The sequence below is a fragment of the Theropithecus gelada genome, chromosome 1 (genome assembly GCF_003255815.1).
Source record: "Theropithecus gelada isolate Dixy chromosome 1, Tgel_1.0, whole genome shotgun sequence".
NCBI lineage: Eukaryota > Metazoa > Chordata > Mammalia > Primates > Cercopithecidae > Theropithecus > Theropithecus gelada.
The window spans coordinates 215,476,565-215,503,218 of NC_037668.1; the positions used below are offsets into that span (position 1 = coordinate 215,476,565).

Consider the following 26,654-nt stretch of genomic DNA (forward strand, 5'->3'; position numbering starts at 1 on the left):
AAAATATTTTTATTTTAAAGTTGAATACAACATTAAAAGTTTGAGTACAATTTTGTAATTTATTTAATCCACATCACTAATCGGAATAGTAATTGCAGCAGATGTTGTAAAGCTATAGTGACTTGCTTGCAGAATCTCATTACGGATTCACGAGAGCTGGGAGAATGCTTGACTCTTTCATTGCTTGCACGCACCGAATACCCTGAACTACAAAGGAGGCTGCCATGCTTCCTGGCAAAGGAGTCTGGATTCTCTGTAAACTTCTGAACCTCCATTTTTTAATTATTATACTTTATGTTCTAGGGTACATGTGCATAATGTGCAGGTTTGTTACATATGTATACATGTGCCATGTTGGTGTGCTGCACCCATTAACTCGTCATTTACATTAGGTGTATCTCCTAATGCTATCCCTCCCGCCTCCCCCCACCCCACAACAGGCCCCGGTGTGTGATGTTCCCCTTCCTGTGTCCAAGTGTTCTCATTGTTGAACCTCCATTTCCTAAACTGGAAAAAAAAAAAAAAAAAAAAAAAAAAGCCAGCCCTGGAATTTCTAACAGGTTTTACAGAATGTTGGAGGCCATGCCTGAAATGCATGTAGCACTCATAAATGGAAGCTTCTGTTTCTGTTAAGGAGTGTGTTGTTGATATTACAGCTCCTAGCCATGCCAGCTTGGTGTCTTTAGGTAGGATACAAGAAAGTCTCCTTGGTCTCCACTTATCATGGACCAGGTCATTACTAAGGTCTTTGTTTTCTAGCATGGGGACAGGGCTGGAGAGCTCGCTTAATCAGCGCCCTAAATCTAGTCTCCTAGTGCCCATGTGACGAAGCGGCCTCACAGCAGTAAATAGTGCACAAAGATGCTCCACAAACTGCTGTGTGCTTCCAGGGAGCAATCCCATCGCTAACTGAATCATTCTCCAGCTGATAGTACTGAGACACTCAGGGTAAGGGTGAAAGGGGAAAAGATGGGAGCCTGTATCCAAGATGCTCAGACAGGATGTACTGCAAGGCTTCTCTGTAACAAGGCAGCAAAATGGGGCTTTTAGTGTGACTAACCTGCCCTTTGTTAACCATCACCAGGTCATAGAAGGAAATGCATTATATCCCCCACTTCTCTGCTTTTCTGTCAGGACACCTCCTGGATTACAGGGTGTGATTACCTCTCGCAGCTGAAACGAATCGTAGCCACAACAGAAAGGACCATTATTGTCTGGGATTATAAAGCTCAAGGGAGCAGCCAGGTATTGTGCCAAGAGAAATACTCAAAGAAATGAGATTGTCTTTTCAGTAGTGGTACAGTATGAGCAATCCACTTTCTCTATTGAACATCAGTTTCTTCATCTGTAAGATGAGAGGATTTAAGTAAGTAGTCTCTTAGATCAAGTTCAGCATGTATATTCTGTAATTAAAAGGGACTATTCTTTCCATTTAGTCTATATTTAGTTCAGTGGGGGTTGGGTTGTTTTTGAGTGAGGGAGTAATTCCTTTCTTCTTTTATGCCCTTCTCTGAATCCATGTATTATCTTTCTTTGGGTATACTCATGTTATCAAGTTCAAATCTTTTCTCCCAAGTCCAGCTTCATTAGGTGAGAAAATTACTAAAATCAAATGTCTAAGTCTGGCAAAAACATCTAATGAGGCAGCCCTTCAGTGGCTGAGATGTTACCGCTTAACCAATCTATCGTATTTATTGAGCATTTGCAGACATTTAGAAGTAAGGATTATGTTCTCTGCACTCAAACAAAACTCAGTCTTGAAGTTCCTCATGAATAAACATAATATATAATATGATGATACAGCAAATTATATGGTGCAACAGGGACGCAGGGAGGGTGAGATCACTGAGCACCGAGGTTATTTAAAAATATCTTCAGGAAGCAGACTGACTTTGAAGGACATGGATGATTAAGAAATAAATTAACCTTCCTTCATGCCTTGCTTGTTCCTAGCCTTGGTAAAAAACTAACTTTCTTTTGCTATTTGTTCACAATGTTGTAACCAACTAGTGATGCCAGAGTAATTTTAAAGAGGGCAGCTTCTTGGTCAACGTACTTTATTATGTGCTGGGTTATAGACCAGGTTTATTAATTTCCAAACCCCTAAACTCCAAGATCCTGAACTTTGATCATAACCTCTTCTCCTAACGCTGTTCTGTTTCCACTCTTGCTTTTCAATCCCATAGACGCCTCTAGTTCCTTGAAAACATCATGTTCCAGTCTTCACTCCCTCTCAACTCTTCTCTTCTTCCCTTCTGGTCTGCACCCTCTGGGGGTGTCATCTGAGCTGGTCAGCCTCACCCTTCATTCTCTTCAATATTTGTCCTTCAACCTGGAGAGATGCCCTAGCCCTTCTCTGCTCCTTTACAGTGGCTAAGCACTGATGGAAAAGAACCAAACAGTGCTATTTGGCACAATTACAAACTTGGGGTCTGCAGACTCAGCTGGGCTCTCAGTGGCTCCATCAATCTCTTTCTGGCCCTAACCAACTCACTGGCCCATTTCTTGTAAGTCATCCACAATTTCAATATTCTTCTCAGGCTTCTCCCTGTAGTATAAGGACTTGTTCTCTATTTTCCTGCAAAAAACTGAGTCTACTATCAGACTTGTCCTCTTTCAAATTCCAGTGCTTTCACCTACAGATTTAACTGGAAACCACATCCTTACTTTCGTCCTCTCTCTGAAGGCAAAATATCCTTGCATTTGACACGCCCTCCCCTCCTGTCTCGGCCACGACATGGCTCTACAGCCTCCTCTCTCTTTCTTTAAAAATTGTTTAAACTTTTTTATTTCCATAGGTTTGGGGATCACAGGTTACTGTGAGTAAGCTCTTTAGTGGTGATTTGTGAGATTTTGGTGTACCCATCTCCCAAACAGTATGTACTGAACCCAATTTGTAGTCTTTTATCCCTTACCCCCTTCCCACCCTTTTCCCCGGAGTCCCCAAAGTCCATTGTGTCATTTTTACGCCTTTGCATCCTCATAGCTTAGCTCCCTCTTATGAGTGAGAATATATGATGTTTGATTTTCCACTCCTGAGTTACTTCACTTACAATAATAGTCTCCAGTTCCATCCAGGTTGCTGTGAATGCCATTAATTCATCCATTTTTATGGCTAAGTAGTATTCCATTGTGTATACATATATACCACAGTTTCTTTATCCACTCGTTGACTGATGGGCATTTGGGTTGGTTTCACATTTTTGCAGTTGTGAATTGTGCTGCTAGAAACATGAGTGAGCAAGTAGCTTTTACATATAAGGACTTCTTTTCCTCTGAGTAGATATCTAGTAGTGGGACTGCTGGATCCAATGGTAGTTCTACTTTTAGTTCTTTAAGGAATCTCCACACTGTTTTCCACAGTGGTTGTACTAGTTTACATTCCCACCAGCAGTGTGGAAGGGTTCCCTTTTCACTGCATCCACACCAACATCTATTATTTTTTGAGTTTTTGATTACAGCCATTCTTTCAGGAGTAAGATGGTATCATATTGTGGTTTTGATTTGCATTTTTCCTGATCATTAATGATGCTGCGCATTTTTTTCCATATTTTTGTTGGCCATTTGTATATCTTCTTTTGAGAACTGTCTATTCATGTCCCTAGCCCACTTTTTGATGGGATTGTTTGTTTTTTCTTGCTAATTTGTTTTAGTTCCTTGTAGATTCTGGATATTAGTCCTTTGTCAGATGTATAGATTGTGAAGATTTTCTCCCACTCTGTGGGTTGTCTGTTTACTCTGCTGGCTTCTTTTTGCCGTGCAAAAGCTCCTTAGTTTAATTAAGTCCCAGCTATTTATCTTTCTTTTTATTGCATTTGCTCTTGGATTCTTGGTCATGAAATCCTTGCCTAAGCCAATGTCTAGAAAGGTTTTTCCAATGTTATCTTCTAGAATTTTTATAGTTTCAGGTCTTAGATTTAAGTCCTTGATCCATCGTGAGTTGATTTTTGTATAAGATGAGGGATGAGGATCCAGTTTCATTCTCCTATGTGTGACTTGCCAATTATTCCAGCACCATTTGTTGAATAGGGTGTCCTTTTCCCACTTAATGTTTTTGTTTGCTTTGTTGAAGATAAGTTGGCTGTAAGTATTTGGGTTTATTTCTGGGTTCTCTATTTTGTTCCATTGGTCTATGTGCCTATTTTTATACCAGCACCATGCTATTTTTAGTGACTATGGCCTTATAGTATAGTTTGAAAAGAGAGAGTGTGATGCCTCCAGATTTGTTCTTTTTGCTTAGTTTTGCTTTGGCTATGCAGGCTTTTTTTTGGCTCCACATGAATTTTAGGAATTTTTTTTCTAGTTTGGTGAAGACTGATTGCACTCTCCTGCTAGACTCCCTCCTCTCAACCTCCTCTTAATCTTCCTGTCAACCAATTCAGGCCCCAGATCAAATGTCACTTTCTTTGGCCATGGGACCTGTTGTGGCCTTTTCAGTCACTGTGTATCAGAGCACTGTGATTTGTTTCCTTAAATGCACTTCTACCAGAATGGTAGCTCTACAAAGTCAGAAACTGTCCTGTTCACCATTGCACAGTCGTGCTGCAGTAGTTCTTGGCACACAGAAGGAAATATATAGATAAATGTTTGTTGACTGAACAAATTTATAGAGACTGAATCACGGAAGAGCAATAGCTGTATAGCTTAGTGGCCCCATTCAATAGTACAAAATCAGCTTGACACATGCTAAATATTTCTGAATAAACTTGGATGGTAGGATAATTTTTCTTCTGGTGACTCCTTGGGACTTTGATATTTGATTTTCCTGTTTGCCACTCAGTTTTATGTCAATAGTCTGGTAACACCTGAATCTTGTTATGCTTACTTTAATATTTTCTTATAAATCCAAATAAGGGTCATTTACAGTCACGCATCAGAAAAATCTCATTACTTCTTGGCCCAGGGGTAGGCACTCTACTCCTTTCTCCACAAAACACCCAAAATAACAGCGAGTGTTCTATAACTTTTATTTGGTTAACTGTTTTTTTTTCCTCTCTCAAATTATCTTATACGATAGGAGTATCTACAATAAAAAACATTGGAAAGTGAAATTTTTGTCAAATAATAGGGGAGATATTTATTGAATAGAGCAAAGTAGCAATTCATTAAAGTCATTTTTCTGTTTCTAGGAAAATTATTTTGTCATAAAGCCAATGGATCACTGCCTCCTGTGTGTGTGTGTGGTGCCTTTGCCTGACCATCTCTGCCGAGATGACATCCTCTTGGGGGATGATGGGGGTTTTGTGAACAGATTCACAGTCAACAGTGATGACTTTGGAATAAAGCAGGCAAAATCCAAAAGAAAATTACAAAATCAGGTCTTAGACTCAAAGAACTTTAAAAGGTAAGGGTATCATATGGCTAATTTAATTCTTTTAATAATATAGTCTTTTGCAAGTAAGCTTTATGGTGAAAAGTGAAAAATGAGATTTAAATTATAGAAAATAAGAAATTAAGAAAAATTAAAGTAATATAAAAAATTAAGTATAGTCATTGTTCATATATACACACACACATGCACACACACACAGTGAAATGCTTCTGGCCCCAAGAAACTGTCAGTGTAATAGCTCCTAATTTAAGTGCTATTGACAACTAAAACTTACAGGTACTTGAGTAGATTGAAAAGTTAAATGAAAAAATTAAATCATGAAAAAAACTATAAAAATATATGACTAGTTATGAGCACTTGAATATGGGAAACATTCTAAACATAAAAGCAATGGATATAGAATTCAAAGAAAAAGTGTCATAGATTTGACTATATACAAAATAAAACCTCTGGACATCAAAAGATAATATTTTAAAAGCAAACTGGAATAAACATTTGTGACAAATATGACAGACAATGGGTTGATAGTTGTATTGGGTTGTAGAGTTCAATTAAAAGATATAATCCTCGAAGAGAAAAATGAGCAAAGGTCATGAACATGTAACTCACAAACGTGCGCGCAGTACAAACGGTCAATAAACATTTCAAAGTGATCATCACAAAAAAATGCTAACAATAGTTATCCCCAACTGATAATTATTGTCTTCCTTATAATGGCAATGTCTTTAAACTTTTTGAGAAAGGTACATATTACTTTTATTAGCTGAAAAACCTAAATTTTATGTTAAATGGTCTTCCTTATTTATCAAAGAAGTGCAACTTAAAATCAGATACAATTTTTCACTTATAAAATCAGAAATGATTAAAAATGGGGAAGATGCTGTGGCCTGGGCGTTCTCACACTGTTGGTGGTAAAAGTATGAATTGGATCCACCTTTCCAGAAAGAATCTGGGAAGCTGCATCAAGTGCCTTCATAACCATTTATACACTAGGACCTGGTATCCCTATCTTCAAAAATCTTAAGAATGGTTATCACAGCTTGCCCCTCCCCTCCCCTCCTCTTCCCTCCCCTCCCCTCCCCTCCCCTCCCCTCTCTTTCCTTTCCTTTTTTGATGGAGTCTCACTCTGTTGCCCAGGCTGGAGTGCAGTGGCGCAGTCTCAGCTCACTGCAAACTCCGCCTCCAGGGTTCAAGCGATTCTCCTGCCTCAGCCTTCTGAGTAGCTGATTACAGGTACGTGCCACCACACCCGGCTAATTTTTGTATTTTTAGTAACAACGGGGTTTCACCATACTGGTCAGGCTGGTCTCAAACTCCTGACCTTGTGATCTGCCCGCCTCGGCCTCCCAAAGTGCTGGAATTACAGGCTTGAGCCACCACACCCGGCCCACAGCATTATTTCTGATGGTAAATTATCTAGTGTCCAACAAAAGGGGAATGATTAATTTAGATGATTAATCATTTACATAAATAATTCAGATATATAAATATATAATAAAAACATAAATGATATGTAATATATTTATATATAAAATACATTTTTTGTCTGACACCTAAAATACATTCAGATTTCAAGGATGTTCAGCAAATCATAGTATAACCATATGTCATGTACCCATTTAATTGTTTTGAAAAATATTTAATAGTGTAAAAAGGGTTTATGACATAATGTCAAGTAAAAATGATTTATCTTTCAACATATGAATTTGGGGTATAAAAAATTTTAATTTAATTAATTTTTATGTATATATGAATTCAGTCTTATAAATGTATATATGTGTGTGTATTTCTACTTAGAAAAATATTGATTATAAACAGACACTTCTCAAAAGAAGACATTTATGCAGCCAACAGATACATGAAAAAATGCTCATCATCACTCGCCATTAGAGAAATGCAAATCAAAATCACAGTGAGATACCATCTCACACCAGTTACAATGGCAATCATTAAAAAGTCAGGAAACAACAGGTGCTGGAGAGGATGTGGAGAAATAGAAACACTTTTACATTCTTGGTAGGACTGTAAACTAGTTCAACCGTTGTGGAAAACAGTGTGGCGATTCCTCAAGGATCTAGGACTAGAAATACCATTTGACCCAGCCATGCCATTACTGGGTATATTTCCAAAGGATTATAAGTCATGCTTATAAAGACACATGCACACGTATGTTTATTGCAGCACTATTCACAATAGCAAAGACTTGGAATCAACCCAAATGTCTATCAATGACAGACTGGATTAAGAAAATGTGGCACATATACACCATGGAATACTATGCAGCCATAAAAAAGGATGAGTTAGTATCCTTTGTAGGGACATGGATGCAGCTGGAAACCATCATTCTCAGCAAACTATCTCAAGAACAGAAAACCAAACACCGCATGTTCTCACTCATAGGTGAGAATTGAACAATGAGATCACCTGGACACAGGAAGGGGAACATCAGACACTGGGGCCTATTGTGGGGTAGGGGGAAGGGAGGAAGGATAGCATTAGGAGATATACCTAATGTAAATGACGAGTTAATGGGTGCAGCACACCAACATGGCACATGAATACATATGTAACAAACCTGCACATAGTGCACATGTACCCTAGAACATAAAGTGTAATTTTAAAAAATAATTAATTAATGAAAAAAAGAAAAATATTGAGTATAAATATCCAAAAGTTTAATAAATAATTTCTATAGGACTTCAAAGAAGTAATTTTAAAAATTTTATTTGCTTTCTAAATTTTGTACAATGAATGTTTTTTCTTTATAAAGACATTAAAAAATGGATTATACTTTGTTATGTAACAAATACTTATCCCAGAGTTAGAATATGCAATTAAAAGCTCATTACAACTGATATTCCATGGAATTAAGACTAGTCCCGTTGCTGAAACCCTAAGAATGATACAATAAAATTAACTGGCTCCATTTTCCATCTTTCACATGTAAGCAGTATTGCTTAGTCCCAACAGAGATTTAGACCTGGTGGAGGGCTTCCCCAATATGTGACGTGCTGCTCTATATACTATTAAGCATTTCATTCTAGTTATGCTAGACTCATAGAACAGATGCTGAGACATGAATCTGTTTTTTATTAATATGTGTGCCACCTGTCAGAAAATTCCATGGCTCGTTTGTCAATCCCTGTTTTCATTAGATAGACATGTGAAAAATGAGGTTTAGAAATCTGAGGAAGTTAAGGAATCTGGGTACAGTTAAAGGAATGCTAATTCACGTTAGTTCTTGTGGTTATTATATTCATGTAGATGATTTAATCGTGCAGATCATTCAAATCATTCAAGACTGTGGTGTACATATAGACTGAGTGTTGCGGCATTTTCTTACACCAAGAGATCTTCAAACCTCACCAGAATGAAAAGTATTAAGGCCAAAGAGATAATTAAATTCTGGTGCTATCATACAAGTTTTCCTGCAGCTGACATCTGTAGAATTCATTCTTGTTGAATGGGTGGATGTGGGGGTAGTAAACACTGATATGCAAACCATTATACAAATTGAAGAAAGAAGCAACCAGCATCCAGAGTTCAAACATATCTGGCATGAGAACAGAAAGCTCCCTCTCCACTCGGTTTAATGTCATATTGCAGAACGTTCATGCCTTGAGCTATAAACATTTCTATTCCTCAACTAGAATTTAAGCAACTTGGTGACAATACTTTTTACCTTAATCATCCTTGTGTCCTTAGTACCTGGGATGCAATAGGTGTTCAAAATTTGAATGAGGAGACAAGCCATTAAATATGGGTAAATATAACACCATGAAGACAAGAATTTTGAGGCAGAGGTTTTGTCTGTAACCTTAAGCCCCACATTCAAATGTTTTGTGAACTGATGGCCAACACTCTGACAAGGAATATGATCACTATCCCCCACTCAGCTTCACCAGTGAACTGAGATTATACATTTCCCAGTACTTCAGTTTGAAAAGTATTAATGGAAAATATAAATATATTTTCAAATGAATTGATTCAAATAAGATATAAAAGAATATGAAGCATACTGCTCCATTTGGATGATGAGAAATTTTCTAGTAAAATAAAATAGTGCCATTATTAAATTGGGATTCTTCTAGATTATTCTTTTAATTCTGAATTCACAGCTCAAAGTTTGATGAGTCTTTTAAAGTTACTTTTCCATTTTAAGTATGCTTGATTATAAATAAACAGTTAAAAGTGGGCCGGGTGCAATGGCTTATGCCTGTAATCCCAGTACTTTGGGAGGCCGAGGCAGGCAGATCACCTGAGGTCAGGAGTTTGAGACCAGCCTAGCAAACATCATGAAATCCTGTCTCTACTGAAAATACAAAATTAGCCAGGCATGGTGGTGCACACCTGTAATCCCAGCTACTTGGGAGGCTGAGGCAAGAGAATTGCTTGAACCCAGGAGGTAGAGGTTGCAGTGAGCTGAGATCACACCACTGCACACTGCAGCCTAGGTGAGAGAGCAAGACTCCGTCTCTAACTAACTAACTAAATAAATAAAAATAAAAGGTGTTATAATGCATTGGGCTGTATTCTACATTCGGGTTTAGCACAATTCAGTTACAATTCAGTTAAAGTCAAAATAAATTGCTGAATAGAAACTGACATTATACGTTTATGTGTCTAACATAAATCTCCCCTGCCTTTTCTTAATCCCCAGTGTTAAAAGGAAGCTACATAATGACTGGGTTATGAAAATTAGATATATTTCAGCCCTAAATTGTTTTGGATCCTGTTCCTTAGACAGTAATCATTCATTAGTTTTGGAATCCTTGAAGAGACTCGAGGATAATTTGTAAGTACAGTAATTTATATACATGAACAGTCTGTGAATTTCAAACTTTTTACAATGATAAAACCATGACAGCTTTGGAACTTTCAAACTGGCTTTAAGAAAAATCAGACATTAACTATTCCATTTGTTTGGGAAAGTTAATTAGATTTCTCAGGAAGAAATTGAAGCCACTTATGCAAATTTGAACATGATGTGTCCTAACATCAACTGTGCTCATTCATTTATTTCTATCATCTACTGAAATTAATCAATATGAGTGTATCTATAACCTATTTCAAAATATAGTTCTGTTGGTAAAACTTTATAATTTTAAAATCACTCTTACAGGTCAGTTGGCTAACCAAGAGCTTGTGAGTATGATCTGTAGACCAGTCATCACGTTTCATGTGTAATAGACAAGTTGGCATTCTCATAGAAAGGTTCATTTGAATATTGTCTTATTTCCAATCTGGTTAAATAGGTATTAATAACTAGAAAGCAGTTATTGTATCTTGATTTGGGGTTTTAAAATTGCATTGAGATGTATGCTACAACACGAATAAATATCAAAACCATGAAGCTGAACAACAGAAGCCAGACAAAAAGACTGCATAGTGTATGATTCCATTTATATGTAATATCCCAAAAAGGGGCACATTTATAGAGACAGAAAGTACATCAGTGGTTGCCTAGGACTGGTGGTAGAAGCAGGGATCCCAAATGGGCACAAAGGGACTTTCTGGGATGATGAAAATGTTCTAAGCTTCTTGTGGCGACTGTTGATTGTTACACAATTCTCTAAATTTACTAAAAAGTATTGAGTTGTACACTTACAATGGGTGAATTTTATGATACGCAAATGTTATGGTACCTACTGGGGTATTACATACCCTAATAAAGATGTCTCAGAAAAGTGCATTGAGACTCCTGGCTGCCTTCCAGCCTGGCATGTAAAGAGCTTGGAAGTTGCCATTCCATCCTAACAAGTAAAAATGTAACAAACTAAAAGAATGAATGATTTTTCTTAGATCCATCAGAGAAGTAAGGTCACAAGGCAGCTTTGTTGCCCCCATATTGGAGAGAGAGAGGGGCAAACGCTGAGAATCACAACTTACTGGAGCAGAAATTCACAGGCAGGGACCCCTTGAGTAACCAGCATAGGGCAGGAAAGCCTAAACTGTAATGGACAAGCGCTCAGCATGGGCAGTTTTAGAGTTAAAAATTCCAGGGGTGCCCAGTCATAGGGGCCCCTATGCTTTTGTGAGTTTTACTTCCCGGAGTTCAACAGATTCTTAAAGTATCAGTGAAAAATCCACTCTTGCTTCTGGCAGAGGGGAAGGAAAAGGAACCACTTGGAAATGTGCCAGAACACGTTGTTCTTTCCAAGGCCTGCCCTCAAGAGACACTATGTTATCAGAGTCTAAGCTATTGGAACTTTGTCTGGGAATAGCTCACAGAGGGAAGGAAAATATCCACTCTAACTTGTGGTCACACCTAAGAGGGAGGGTGAGGAAGACTGAGAAGCACCTGTGGAATTCACAATCCAGACACACAGGCTCATCAAAAGAATGAGACTTCCTCACAGGATTCACCTTCCCCCACAGCTTACCAACATGTTACTAATGGTCTATTTACAGCAGTTCCCTTTACCCAGTAAATCATGTCCAGCTATCAAGAAAAAAATTACAAGGCATACTAAAAGGCACAAAACAGACTGTCAGAGTGATCAAAAAACAAGACCCAACTATATGCTGTCTATGAGAAACACACTTTAAATGTAAAGCCACATATAGGCTAAAAATAAAAAGATGCAGAAAGATATACCATACTAAAACTTATCAAAGGAAAGCAGAAGAAGCTATGCTAGTTCTATACAGAACAGATATCAGTGCAAGGAAAATTATCAGGGATAAAGAAGGGCATTACATAATGGTAAAGGGGTCAATTCTTAAAGATGCCCTAACAATCCTCAATGTGTATGCACCTAACAACACAACATCAAAATTAATGAGGCAAAAACTAAAACTGCAAGAGACAGAGCAAGCATCAGAATCAGATTCAGACATGGCAAGGAAGTTGGAATTATCAGAATGGGAATGTAAAACAACTATAATTAGCAGGCAGCATACAAGAACAGACGGGCATTATAAACAGAGAGATGAAAATTCTAAAAGAATAAAAAATTCTAAAGATCAAAAACACTGATAGAAATGAATAACGCCTTTGATGGACTCATTGGTATACTGGACATAGCTGAGGAAATAATTTATAAAAGATTCAAAAACAGAAAGCAAAGGGGAAAAAAACGGAAAAACAAAAACAAAAACAAAAAACCGTAGGCTATCCAAAACCTGTGGACAACTGTGAAAGGTGTAACATATGTGTGATGAGAACACCAGAAGAAGAAAGGGAGAAAGGAAGAAAAGGAACATTTGAAGTAATGACTAAGAATGTCCACAAATTAAAATGAGACACTAAACCCCAGATCCAGCAATATCAGAAAACACCAAGAAGGATAAATGCCAAAAAATAACTATACCTAGGCATATCATATTCAAACAGCAGAAAAGTAAACATAAAGAAAAAAACTGGCCGGGCGCAGTGGTTCACACCTGTAATCCCAGGACTTTGGGAGGACAAGGCGGGTGAATCACAAGGTCAGGAGTTAGAGAGCAGCCTGACCAAAATGGTAAAACCCCATCTCTACTAAAAATACAAAAATTAGCCGGGCATGGTGGCGCGCACCTGTAATACCAGTTACTCAGGAGGCTGAGGCAGGAGGCGGAGGTTGTAGTGAGCTGAGATCGCACCACTGCACTCCAGCCTGGGCGATGGAGACTGTCTCAAAAAAAAAAAAAAAAAAAAAAAAAAACTTGAAACAAGCCAGAGGGGAAAAACAAACAAACAACTTGTCGTAGAAAAGCAAAGATAAAAATTACTTGTGATTTTTCCTCAGAAATCATAAGCAAGAAGGGCAGAGTGAAATATTTAATGTGTTAGAAGACCTACCAGCCTAGAATTCTGTATACTGTGAAATTATCCTTTAAAACTGAAGGAGAAATAAAACTTTCTCAGACAAACAGAAATTGAGGAAATATGCTGTCAGTAGACCTGCCTTCCAAGAAAGGTTAAAAGAAGTTCTTCAGAGAGAAAGAAAAGCCGTAAGTCCGAAACTTGCATCTATATAAAGAAAAGAACAGCATCAGAGGAAGAAAAAGTAAAGGTAAAATAAAAACTGTTGTTTTTGTTATTCTTAACTTTTCTAACAGATAATTTGTTCAAATAATAATAACAATGTATTCAATTATATGCACAATATACACATGTAAAAACATACATGTATGTATATATGGTATATTTGCTATGTGTAAGCAAAATAAATGACAGCAATAATACAAATAATGGAAGGAATTAGGGTTTTTGTTTATGTTAATATACTTGTCCTGCCTGGGCAGTGCAGTGTTACTTGAAAGTGAACTTGGATTAGCTATAAATGTATATTGCAAATGATAGGTCAACCACGAAAAGTTGTTTTAAAAAATGTATAACTGATATTCTAAGAAAATAGAGAAAATGAAATCATGTAACTTGTTTATTTTAAAACACAAAAGGCAGAAAAAGAGTAAAAGACAAAAATAGAAACAAAGAAAAGGAGCAATTAATAGAAAACAGTTACAAACATAGTAGATGTTAATCCAACTATGTCAATAATTACTTTAAAAGTCAATGGTCTAAATACACTAGTTAAGAGCAGAGATTGTCAGAGTGGTCACAAAACAAGACCCAACTCTATGTTGTCTATAAGAAACCCACTTTAAATATAATGACACATATAGATTAAAAGTACAGGGATAGGGTACAATATACCGTGCTAACACTTATCAAAAGAACACAGGAGGCCGGGCGCTGTGGCTCATCGCCTGTAATCCTCGCACTTTGGGAGGCCGAGACGGGCGGATCACGAGGTCAGGAGATCGAGACGGCTAACACGATGAAACCCCATCTCTACTAAAAAATACAAAAAAACTAGCCGGGCGTGGTGGCGGCGCCTGTAGTCCCAGCTACTTGGGAGACTGAGGCAGGAGAATGGCGTAAGCCCGGGAGGTGGAGCTTGCAGTGAGCCGAGATCCGGCCACTGCACTCCAGCCTGGGTGACAGAGCGAGACTCTGTCTTGAAAAAAAAAAAAAAAAAGAAAAGAAAAGAAAACAGGAGTTACTATGCTAATTTTAGACAGAACAGACATCGGTGTAAGGAAAGTTATCAGGGATAAAGAGGGACATTATATAAAGACAAAGGACCCAATTCTTCAAGAAGCCATAACAATCCTTAATGTGTATGCCACCTAATAACAAAGCATCAAAATTAATGAGACAAAAACTTATAAAACTGCAAGGAGAAATACATAAATCCACGATGTAGTTAGAGACTCCAACACCCCTCTATCAGTCCCAGCAAGGAGAAAATCAGTTAAGGACAGTTGAACTCAGCAGCACTATCAGTCAACTGGATAGAACTAACATCTGTAGGCTACTTTATCCAAAAGCAGCAGAATACACATTATTCTCAAGCTCATATAAAATATTCTCCAGGATAGATCACATTCTTGGCCATAAGACACACCTTAACAAATGTAAAAGAATAGAAATCACATAATATATGTTCTCAGACCACAAAGAAATTAAACTAGAAATCAGTAACAGAAAGATAACTGGAAAATCCCAATAGGTGTGAAGATTAAACAACACACTTCTAAGTAACATGTGGGTCAAGGAAGAAACTTCAAGAGAAATTAAATCTTGTTTTATAGTCTTTTTCAGAGGATGGAAACAGAGGTAATACTTTCTAACTCTATTTTATTAGTTATTATTATTACTGTTTAGAGACAGGGCCTCACTCTGTTGCCCACGCTGGAGCGTGATCATGTGATCATAGCTCTCTGCAGCCTTGAATTCCTAGGCTCAAGTGATCCTAGAGACAAAAACTGATAGCTGATAAACTACTCTAGTTTCCCAACTAGCCAGTATTGTAGGCACATGTCACCATGCTCAGCTAAATGAGATCTTACCATGTTATGCATGCTGGTCTCAAACTCCTGGCTTCAAGAGATCCTTTCACCTCAGCCTCCAAGGTATGGAATTACAGGAGGGAGCCACTATGCCTGGCCTATTATTATTATTATTATTATTTTAGAGATAGGGTCTTGCTATGTTGCCCAAGCTGGTGTCAAACTCCTGACTTCAAGTGATCTTCCCACCTCAGCCTTCTGAGTAGCTGGTACTATAGGAATGAGCCACCATGCTCAGCCTAACTCACACTGTGAGTCCAACATCACCCCAATACCAAAATCAGACAAAGTAATTACAAGAAATAACCACAGACCAATATCTCTCATTGACATAAATGCAAAATCATTAGTGAAATGTTAGTAAATCAAATCCGATAGGGTGTAAAAAGAATTATGCACCATGACTGACATGAACTAAATGTTTGTGGACCCTTCAAATTTATATTTCCTGCCCCTCAAAAATTATGGTATTAGAGGTGAGGCCCTTGGGAGACAATTTAGGTCATGAAGGTAGATCTTTCAGAAATAGAATTAATGCCTTTGTAAAAGAGACCCCAAAGACTTCTCTAGTTCTCTCTCTGCCATGTGAAGCTGCCACAAGGAAACAGTCATTTGCAATGTAGAAGATGGCCCTTGACAGACCCTGACCATGTTGGCACCTTAGTCTCAAGTCTTCAGAACTGAGAAAAAAAAGTTTATTGTTTAAGCCACATAGTCTATGATACTTTGTTACAGCAGCATGAACTGACTAAAACTATGACCAAGTGGGATTTATTCCAAGAATGCGAAGCTGGATCAGCATTCAAAAATCAATTAATTTAATTCATCGCATAAACAAGCGAAAGAAGTAAAATCACATAATCATATCAATAGACGCAGACACAGCATTTGACAAAATCCAATGACACTTATATAAAAAGACTTAGCAAAGTAGGAATAGAGGGAACATCATCAACTTGTAAAAACATCTACAAAAAACCTCCGATTAACATCATCTACAGTATTGGGCAAACAGTTTTCCCACTAAGATCAGGTATAGCATGTTTGCACAATACAAGGTTATTGTATAAAAGTCAATAACCTTCCTATATCCTAACAATTAACAAGTGGCATTTTAAATTAAAAACATAGGCCAGGCACAGTGGCTCATGCCTGTAATCCCCACACTTTGGAAGGCCAAGGTGGGTAGATCACCTGTGGTCAGGAGTTCAAGATCAGCCTGGCCAACATGGTGAAATCCTATCTCTACAAAAATACAGAAATTAGCCAGGCATGATGGCAGGTGCCTGTGATCCCAGCTACTTGGAAGGCTGAGGCGAGAGAATTGCTTGAACCCAGGACGCAGAAGTTGCCATGAGCCGAGATCGCACCATTGCATTCCAGCCTGGGCAACAAAGCAAGACGCCGTCTCAAAAAAAAAAGAGGAAGAAGAAAACAAAACAGAAACACAATGCCATCTACATTAGCATTTGAGAATGAAATACTTAGGTATAAATCTAACAAAATATGCAAGATCCATATGAGGACAACCACAAAACTCCAATTAAAGAAATCAAGGAATTAAATGAAGAGATATTCCATGTTTATGAATAGGAAGACTCAATATTGTCAAGATACCAGTTTTTCCCAACTTGATATATAGATTTAATGCTATCTCACCCCAAATTCAGCAAGTTATTTTGTGAATCTTGACAAGTTCATTTTAACATTTATATGGAAAAGCAAAAGGTCTCGAGTATTCGACACAACGACGAAGAGGAAGAAAAAATCACAGGACTGACAAGCCAAGACATAAAGCTATAGTAATAAAGATAGTGCGGTATTGTAAAACAATGGAAAAAATAGATCAATAAAGCAGAAATAGACCCACATAAATATAGTCAACTGCTCTTTGACAAAGGAGCAATACAATGGAGCAAGATATTCTTTTTAACAAATGGTTCTGGAACAAAGAAATAATTGATAAGCTGTACTTCATTAAAATTGAAACCTTCTGCTCTGCAAAAGACACTGCCAAGAGAATGAGAAGACAAGATACAGACTGGAAGAAAGTACTTGCAAGAGACATATCTAATAAAGGACTGTTATCCAAAATATCCAAAAAATTATTTCAACTTAATAATAAGCAAACAAACCACCACCCAATTGAAAAATAGACAAAGATCTGAATAAATAGTAAGATACACAGATGGGAAATAAGCATAAGAAAGGATGCTAAACACTTTAAGTCATGAAGGAGATGTAAATTAAAATAAGATACCAGTACATACATATTAGAGTTGTCAAAATCCAGAACACTAACAGCACCAAATGCCGGTGGGGTGTGGAGCAAAAGGGACTCTCATTCATTGCTGATGGGAATGCAAAGTGGTGCAGCGACTTTAGAATTCCGCTTGACAGTTTCTTAAGAAAATGAAACACACCCTTACCACATGATCCAGCAGTCATACTATCCGGTATTTACCCAAAGAAGTTGAAAACTTATATTCACACAAAAATCTGTACGTGGATGTTCATAGCGGCTTTATTCTTCATTGCCAAAACTTGGAGGCAACAAAGAAATCTTCAGTAGCTGAATGGATAACCCGACTCTGGTAATCCAGATGATGGAATATTAGTCAGTGCTAAAAGGAAATGAGCCTTCAAGCCATAAAAAGACATAGAAGACCCTTAAATGCATATTCCTAAGTTAAAGAAGCCAAGGTGAAAAGGTGACATACGTATGATTCCAACTATATGACATTCTGGAAAATGTAAAACTGTGGAGATAGTAAAAAGATCAGTGGTTTCCCGGGCTTTGAGGGGAGGGAGGGAGCATAGCGATTTTTAGGGCACTGAAACTACTTTGTATGATACTGTAATGTGGGATAATGTCATTACACATTTTTCAAAACCTATGGAGTGTACAACACCAATTGTGAACCCTCATGTAAACTATGGACTTTGGTTTATAATCATGTGTCCTCTATTATAACCAATGTACCACTGTTGTGTGGGATTTTGATTTCGGGAGAGACTCTGCATGTGTGGGGACAGGAAGTATACAGGAAATCTCTGTGCCTTCCCCTCAGTTCTGCTGTGAATCTAAAACTGTTCTGAAAAATAAAATCTATTTTAAAAATGTGCTGAGCTACAAACAAGAATCTGACTTGTTGCAACAACAACAGTCATATTATTCAGATTTGGCTTTAAGAATGAGCATCAACCTATCTAAAAAACAATTGGTTAAAACATACAACCCTTCTCTGGTGATTTGGTTCCATTCTTAAAAATTTATTTTCAAAACCCTAATAATTTTTTCTAAATTTCAGCTTTTTAATCTAAAAAATGGGTGAGTCGAAATGAGATTGATTGTTAGCCACAGAACCTGGTTTCCTTCCCCACCTTTACACTTAGAGTACAACTAAAAGTAGTGCTAGGAAAAATGGTGAGTAGCCTGTCCCCCTAACAAAATGCATGATGTCCTTTAGGTGCTCTTGAACTGTTTAAATGAAATTCACACACACAAAAAAGAGACACAAACATAGCCTCCGCATATACAGAGCTAGAATTCCTTTAAATTCTGAGGTTTTTAATTTAAGCAATGAAATAACAGAATTAGAAATTTAATGGAAGAACAGACTATCACATCTCTGAGATGTGATTTTTTTTCTAAGATGTGATTTTCTTGAAAGTTGTAGACTTCATGAAAGATACTTTTTTTTCACTCATTTAGAAAGGATGAAATGTTTATTTTGGTGTATAACATATTGCACTGAGAGACAAATTAAAAACCCTTCACAGCACATTAAAAACAATTTCATTTCTTGACACCAGATTGGATTCCACAAATATCATTTATATGGCATAATTAATTGCACAGTTTCATTTTTTCTGTAATATAATTAACTGCTAGTGATTATACTCTTGCATTTTAAAGGAGTGCATTTCTGAAACATTTAATTAAGAAATAGATGCAAGTTTATATCCCATGTGATTGTATACTATGCTGGCAATTCATGATACATTCATAACCATAAAGGAACACTGTGAAAACATATGCAGATTAATATGCCCTTGTAGTCCTACAGAAGACATATTCTACTTCAACATCCAGAGAAAACATATTCATTTCCAAGATACACAAATCTTGGAACATTTCCAGCACATTTACCAGGGTGATTACAGCAACTAATGTAGCAACCAGAAACTTATACAGGTCATATATCGCTTTTAGTCCAGAAATATATCTGTTATCCAACAACTATTTAGTAAGTCACTATGGGCTAAGCACTATGGACAATACAAATATATTTAAGCCATGACCCCTACCTCTACATGCTTAAAATTTAAGTGGTAAGATAAAGAATACAGACATAAAGTCAGTGGTATGTTGGAGCCAGTTCATATTAGCTTATGAGAATTGATTGTTAAAATTTCAGGAATTAGGCAAAGCCTGTTGTAAAACATTGTCATCTTGGGATGTCAAACCTAAGCCAAAAACAATCAACCAAACAAATGATCACTGTCATCGTTCAAAATTGAATTACATAAGCTAGTGATTCAATTATATAAAGAACAAAGGCAGTAAATACTCAAAATACATCACTTCTTTTTTACTTATTACGATTTAGCACTGTCTGTGTTCTCGAGGGTTTTTTTTTTAATATCCTCAGAAAATACTACACAGTACAATGGTGCACAACTCTATGTTTTTTCCTAACTCCATGTTTAGAGACGTCACATTGGTAATTTGGAAGCAGCCATGCTACCATATCTATAGCATGGAAAACAGCAAACTCTAAAAATCAATGGACCCACCCCGCTTTCCCTGGCTGCAGCTGAATATTACACATTTACCAGCACACCATTGCATGGGATGATAATTATCAGTGCAAAGCAGGATATGTCAAAGACCAGTTGAATGGTTTAGAATTATAGGCATAGTAGAAGTTAAGAAAACGGAGTGATAAATGATAGTCCTCAGCAAGCCTAAAGATAAGAACAAGAAATCTTATTTAGAGGACTGTAAAAATAAACTTGGCAGTGATTTCATTAACAAGAAATGTTACAGCAGCCACAGTAAACATACCAACTCTACATTTGGAGGGATGAGGTGGCTTATTTCTACTTTCTTAAAGAGTATCTTTACACTGGTGCATTTAATTGCCTATTGCCAGTGCTAAGATTATAAAATAGAAATCAAGGCATTAGTCTGAGACCAGGCGTAGTGCCTCAGCCTGTAATCGGAGTACTTCAGGAGGCCAAGGTGGGAGAATCACTCGAGCCCAGGAGTTCAAGACCAATCTGGGCAACATAGGGAGATCCTGTCACTACAAATAATTTAAAAATTAGCCAGGTGTGGTGGCATGCGCCTGTGGTCCCAGCTACTTGGGAGGCTGAGATGGGAGGATCACTTTAGCCTGGGAGGTCAAGGCTGCAGTGAGTGATGATCACACCACTGTACTCCAGCCTAGAGGATGGAATGAGACCTGTATCAAAAAAAAAAAAAAGAAAAAAAAGAAAAAAAAAAAAAAAAAGCATTAGTCCGAATAGCACTGATAAGACCCTAACTTATAGCACCTGGAATTTTTTCTTTCAGAAAAAGTTCTCTTCAGAGAAAGTTCCTTTCTCTGACCTCTTTTATCAGCTCTTGAACACTCTAACTGCCACTATAGCTACTCAATGACCTCACTGAAGTCTCAGATATCTTTGTTGTTGGCAAGGGATCCTGATCCTGACCCCAAGAAAAGGTTCTTGGACCTCACGCAAGAATGAATTTGGGGCGAGTCCATAGAGTAAAGTGGAAGCAAGTTTGTTAAGAAAGTAAAGGAATAAAAGAATGGTTACTCCATAGGCCAGGCAGCAGCATGGGCTGCTTGACTGAAGACACTTATAGTTACTCCTTAATTATATGCTAAACAAGGAGTGGATTATTTCTGAGTTTTCTGGGAGAGGGGTGGGCAATTCCTGGAACTGAGGGCATCTCCCTTTTTTAGACCATATAGGGTAACTTCCTGACGTTGTCCTGGTGTTTGCAAACTCTCATGGCGCTGGTAGGAGTGTCTCTTAGCCTGCTACTGCGTTATAATCTGTGTATAATGAGCAGTGAGGATGACCAGAGGTCACTCTCATTGCCATCTTGGTTTTGGTGGGTTTTGGCTGGCTTCTTTACTGCAACCTGTTTTATGAGCAAGGTCTTTGGGACCTGTATCTTATGCTGACCTCCTATCCCATCCTGTGACTAAGAATGCCTAATCTCCTGTAAATGCAGCCCAGCAGGTCTCAGCCTTATTTTACCCAGCCCCTATTCAAGATGGAGTTGTTGTGGTTCAAATGCCTCTGACACCTTGATCTCTTCATTATCTCAAATTTTGTCAGCCCTCTCCTCTACTTGCTTCCCTTCCTATTGAGCTGGACCCCAGGTTGATCATCTGAGATAATATCTCACCAGCATTTTCTTGGCCTTATGTCCCTATCTGATCACTGCATCTGATTGCAGAACCCCAACCCTTCTGTTAGCAGAGCCCTTAGCCTAGACTCCTAATCCCTTTACGTGCCTTTGCTCTACTTCCTGTCTCATTTTCTCCACTGACTATTCCAGACTTCTGCCCCTTTTTCACTCTTCACTGATGTCCTGTCCTCCTATATGATGACAAAACCTGGAGCCTCAAGGGGAATTCCTTAACACATCATACCTTTCAAAATGATCTCTGGTCATACCTTCTTTTCTTTTTGTTTCAGAGGTTAAAGTATCAAACCTTCCATTGGTGACCTTATGCTCAACTCCTTCCATCTTCTCCAGGACCTTGTGTCTCAGTTCTTCCACTGTCTCCTTACTTTCTTTCTCTATTTTTAGAGACAGGGTCTCACTGTGTCACCTAGACTGGAGTGCAGTGGTGCAATCATAGCTCACTCCTCCAGCATCCAACAGGCTAGTTGGGACTACAGGCAGGAGCCACCATGCCCAGCTTAAACTCTTATTTTCAAACTATAATACTCAAGTCTCTATCGATATGAGTAACCCTTCCTTTGACCTACATTTTCCTCCTAACAATCATCCTACATCTTTTCTTTCCTTCTTATTTTAATTTCCCAGAAGAGTACTCTGCATTCACTGCCTCTAGTTCCTTGATGTTAGTCATTCCCTCCATAATCCTCTCTAATGTAGCTTCTTCCCTATCTATTCTGTGGAATCAGAAAGCCTCAGGACATTCAGCATTACTGATCTCACCCACTCTGAAACTATTCTCCTGGTTTCTGGGAAGCCAGAGTTTTCTCCCAGTATCTTACTGTTGGTTCCTCTTTCTTGTGATTCTTCTTTTCATGCCTTCTCTTAGTGGTGGCATTCTCTAGCATCTGGTCCTTAGCCAACTTTTCTTCTTACATTCTATCCTCTTCTTGGGCGATAGCTGTATTCTTCAATACACTGATACCTGTGTACTGATGAAACCCAAGGTATCTTGAATTTGGGACTTATTCTTGCTCAACATCTACACTTGGATGATATCTCATAGCCCCTCAGATTCATATGACCATATCTGAGCTTAACTCCCCCCACTCTAAAATATATACCTGTCACCTCACATGATTCTTTTCCCTTCCTTGATCCCCACAAACCAGTAATCACCAAATATGTCTATATTGCCTCATAACCACTCATGGAATCTGTCCTATCTCCTTTATCTCTATTCCTTTCACTCTCCTGGCCCTTATCTCCAACTGCCCTCTTGCCTCAATATTATCCTTGTCAAAACTATTCTTCATTAATCTTCCCGGGTATTCTCCTGAAGATGACATCCAAACATCTGAATACTTTTCACAGTTCTCTGTCCCCTCCCCACAGTACTTCCATGATCTAGCCCCCCACATACCCCTTACCTCATCCCCTTCAGTGCCCTTCACTGCCTTGTACTTAGCTTCCTGTAAATCTGAACTGCTTGCTGCTCCCTTGAAACCCCCATGCTGGAACTTTGTACATGTTTTGAGCCTGAAATACTCTCCCCATTCTTCCTCTTCTTTCTGTCCTCCAACCTCCAGGAATCTTTAAGGATCAGATGGTACCTACTCCAAGGAATTTTCCTGACCATTCCCCAGCACCTTTCTTCCAAGATAGGTTAAATACCCTTTTCATGCTGTATTAGTCCATTCTCCTGCTGCTATAAGGACATACCCAAGACTGGGTAATTTATAAAGGAAAGAAGTTTAATTGACTCTTCAGGCTTCCTGAAGATGTCACAAATGCCGAGTTTTGAAGAATTGGTAAAAATTAGTCAGGCAAAACAACTGAGAGGTAGCAGAGTGGATAAACAGACACAATACAGAAGTGGTGTTCACAAAGATATGGGAGAGAAAAAGATGGTGAGTTCTCAAAATTGCAAATGATCCAATATAATTGGAGAATTGAGTGAGAGAAGAATTGGGAAAGATGAGGCTAGATAATCCAAACATGAAAAGACCTGCATACTATGCTAAGGAGTTGGGATTTTAACCTGAAAGCTATTGGAAGCCATCTAATGCTTTAAACAAGAGAGTGAAAAAAATATGTTTTTGACAGATCACCCTAACAGCAGAGTGGAGAATGGATTGGGGAAGGGCAAGCTCAAAGTAGGGAGACCAATTGAGGAAGATATGACAATACTACTTTAGAAGAGAAATAATGAGCGTTTGGGCTTAACCAGGGGAAGTAGGGACAGAGAGAGAACAGATATTCTTGCATAACTTACAAGAATTGGTGGCCTACTGGATGAGAAGAATAAAGGAGAGGGAAGAATCTGTTTCTTTTTTTTATCCTTAACGTATTTATGGCATACCTATTTTAGACCAAAAACTAACTGTTCCAGGTAGTGATATAATATAGTGGTATGCAAAAGAGACTAACAGCTCTCATGGGGCTCCTCTTCTAGTGGAGAGACAGATAATAAACAATTAAATAAATAGTACAAATTGAAGGGAGAGGATAGATGGTGAGGGGAGGCAGTATATTTGACAGGATGGTCAGGAGAGACTGCTCTGAAGAGACAACATTTGAGCAGAGATCTGAATGTGGTGAAGGTCAAATCATACAAATATTTAGAGGAAGAAGGTTTGAGAACAGGTGACTGTCAGGCTTCTGGTTGGGAGGGCTGTTTACATGGCACTATTTACTGTAATGGAATATAAGTGAGCAAGGCAGCACTTTGCTCACTTGCTTCAAGGGAGCAAAAGAATTCTAATGTAACCTTTGCCAACTTATTTGTTGGCCATGTGGTCTTGCGCATGTTACTGAAATTATTTGAACCTCAATAACCTCCTTTATGAATGGAAATAGCACTAACTTTCTTATCTCACAGGATTTTTCTGATGGTCAAATAAGCTGAGATGGGTGAAGGTGCTTTGGAAATTATAAAATGCAGTACAACTTGAAAGTATTATTATTTGCTTACAGTCATTTAAGCTTTCCTGAAGAATGGACTTTTAAAGAAGACTTCGATTTCCGTGTGCTGTCAAAATTCATGAAAATAATAAATACCCCAACACCAGAGAAAAGGAAAGGCACTCATATCTTCCTCTGGGAACCAATTATGATGATGCCAACATTCCCTTTGTTCAAGCATTAGGATCTGTCAATCAGGTTGTGAAGTTTGTGTTAGGCTTTAAATGAGGAGTAATCGATTTTTATCTAAAGACTGGACATCATCTTCTTTTTGTCAAGAAAAATATGACCTTCAACTAGCATGATTCTAATCAAATATAATACCTTTTGCGGGGAGTAACCTCAAGAGCAAAGTTGAGTTAGACACGTTTTCACTATCTCCTTCTCTTAATTCACTCCACTCCATTTATACACACACACATGCGCGCACACACACACACACCCTCAGCCATTCTTGGGGTTTAAAGCAACTTTTTTGTTTTTTATATGTTTTTTCAAAATGTATATTTGTAGATATTTGTAAGTTATGTAATGGTATTGTAGGGGCATTAAATTCCTACTCTCCGTCGTGTTCCACAGGTTTGGTAGTTAGTAGTTGTGAACACTTAGATTATCTAGAAAGTTTTACTTTTCTGATTAACCAGTGCAATCTGATCTTTGCTCTGAACAATATCTACTTTGCAATAGACAGGAGTTTGTCTTTGAGCCCAGTGCTGGGGTTCCTGGAATTTGGTTGGTAATGTATTCCTCTGAGAAGAAGTCAAGAAATCAGTTGAGTAGTAATGACAACCTCAGCAAATAGTGGTCATTGATCTGTTCAGTCAAACGCTAGATGAGCTTTTCAACTACTTTCTCACTTGGGCCACGAAGAGGCTTCTCAAGTGAGATAGTGTAATCATGTTTTCCTGAACAGCCACTGACATTGGAGAGTCATCTCAATAGACTGAGAGTTGGGTCTCCTCCATCTCTAGACTCAACATATTCCTATTTCTGTAATTTCCTATAATGAATCTTAAGTTGAACCAGATACAGCTGCATTTATACAATACATAATTGGCCAGCTGTTAAAATGGGAGCCAACAGCTCCCAAAAAGGCAGGAAAAAAGTCCTCTCAAAAAAATTTCCATTTCAGAAGTGATTACCATTCTGTTTGTAATTCTGTATGATAATTTCACAAATGGAGTTCTGTACTAGCAGGAAAATAAACATCTGCAATTAATTATGCCATGCAAAGCATGTTGCCTGTTGCAAGACATAAGCTGAATCTTTAAACCCTTTGATAGCTTGCCAGTTTCCAAGAGATAAGCAACTAACTACTCAGCATTACTTTTTATTAGTTACCAACTCAGAGGTAGCGTATCATATTAGAAAGAGCACAGTGCCCCTTGGTAACGTTGCTGTGGAGATACACAGAAGTGGGTTTTGTCCCAGCATTCACTAACCCTGTGACCACTGAACACTTTACCATTAGTTCTTACCTCAATTTCCCCATCTTTAAATGGTAATGAATATACCTACATGATAGTCTTATAAAAATTACTTAATTCACGTAAAGTGCCTTGTTTAATGCCTGACACAAAGTACTCAATAAATATTGGTTCCTTTTCTTGTTCCCCTAAGAAAGATACTGAAAAGATTTAAAGGAGAAAAAAAAGAACTTGAATACAAAGGAGAATAGATGAAGCTATCATAGATTGGTTTGTGCACTGGTTTAAGCTTCCTGTTACTGCATCTAAAGCAGGGGTTAGCAAACTGTAGCCCAAGGCCAGATCCAATGAGTCACTTGTTTTTATAACATCCTCAAACTAAGAATGGTTTTTACATTTTTCAAAGACTGAAACAAAAATTTTTTAAAATGATATCTTATGACCCATAAAATTGATATGAAATTTAAATTTCATTGCTCATGAATAGAGTTGTAAGGGAAACACGGCCATACTTCTTTGTGTTATCTATGATTGTTTTCATTCTACAGTGGCAGAGTTGAGTAGATGTGACAACAGAGACTTTATGGCAAAATCTACAATATTTGTTATCTTATTCTTCATGGAAAAAGTTTGCCAATGTCTGATCTAGAATTTTCTATTG

At 37.9% G+C, this 26,654-nt stretch overlaps 1 protein-coding gene across 1 annotated transcript in view; it reads left to right on the plus strand.

The window, feature by feature from the left end:
• The window catches only part of WDR64 (WD repeat domain 64), a 156,701-nt gene that overhangs the window by 24,644 nt on the left and 105,403 nt on the right, over positions 1 to 26,654 (plus strand). The window contains exons 5-7 of the mRNA XM_025360038.1: positions 1,135 to 1,245; positions 5,130 to 5,344; positions 9,993 to 10,127. Of these exons, the coding sequence (XP_025215823.1) occupies positions 1,135 to 1,245; positions 5,130 to 5,344; positions 9,993 to 10,127 (461 nt within the window). The remainder of the gene's footprint in view (positions 1 to 1,134; positions 1,246 to 5,129; positions 5,345 to 9,992; positions 10,128 to 26,654) is intronic.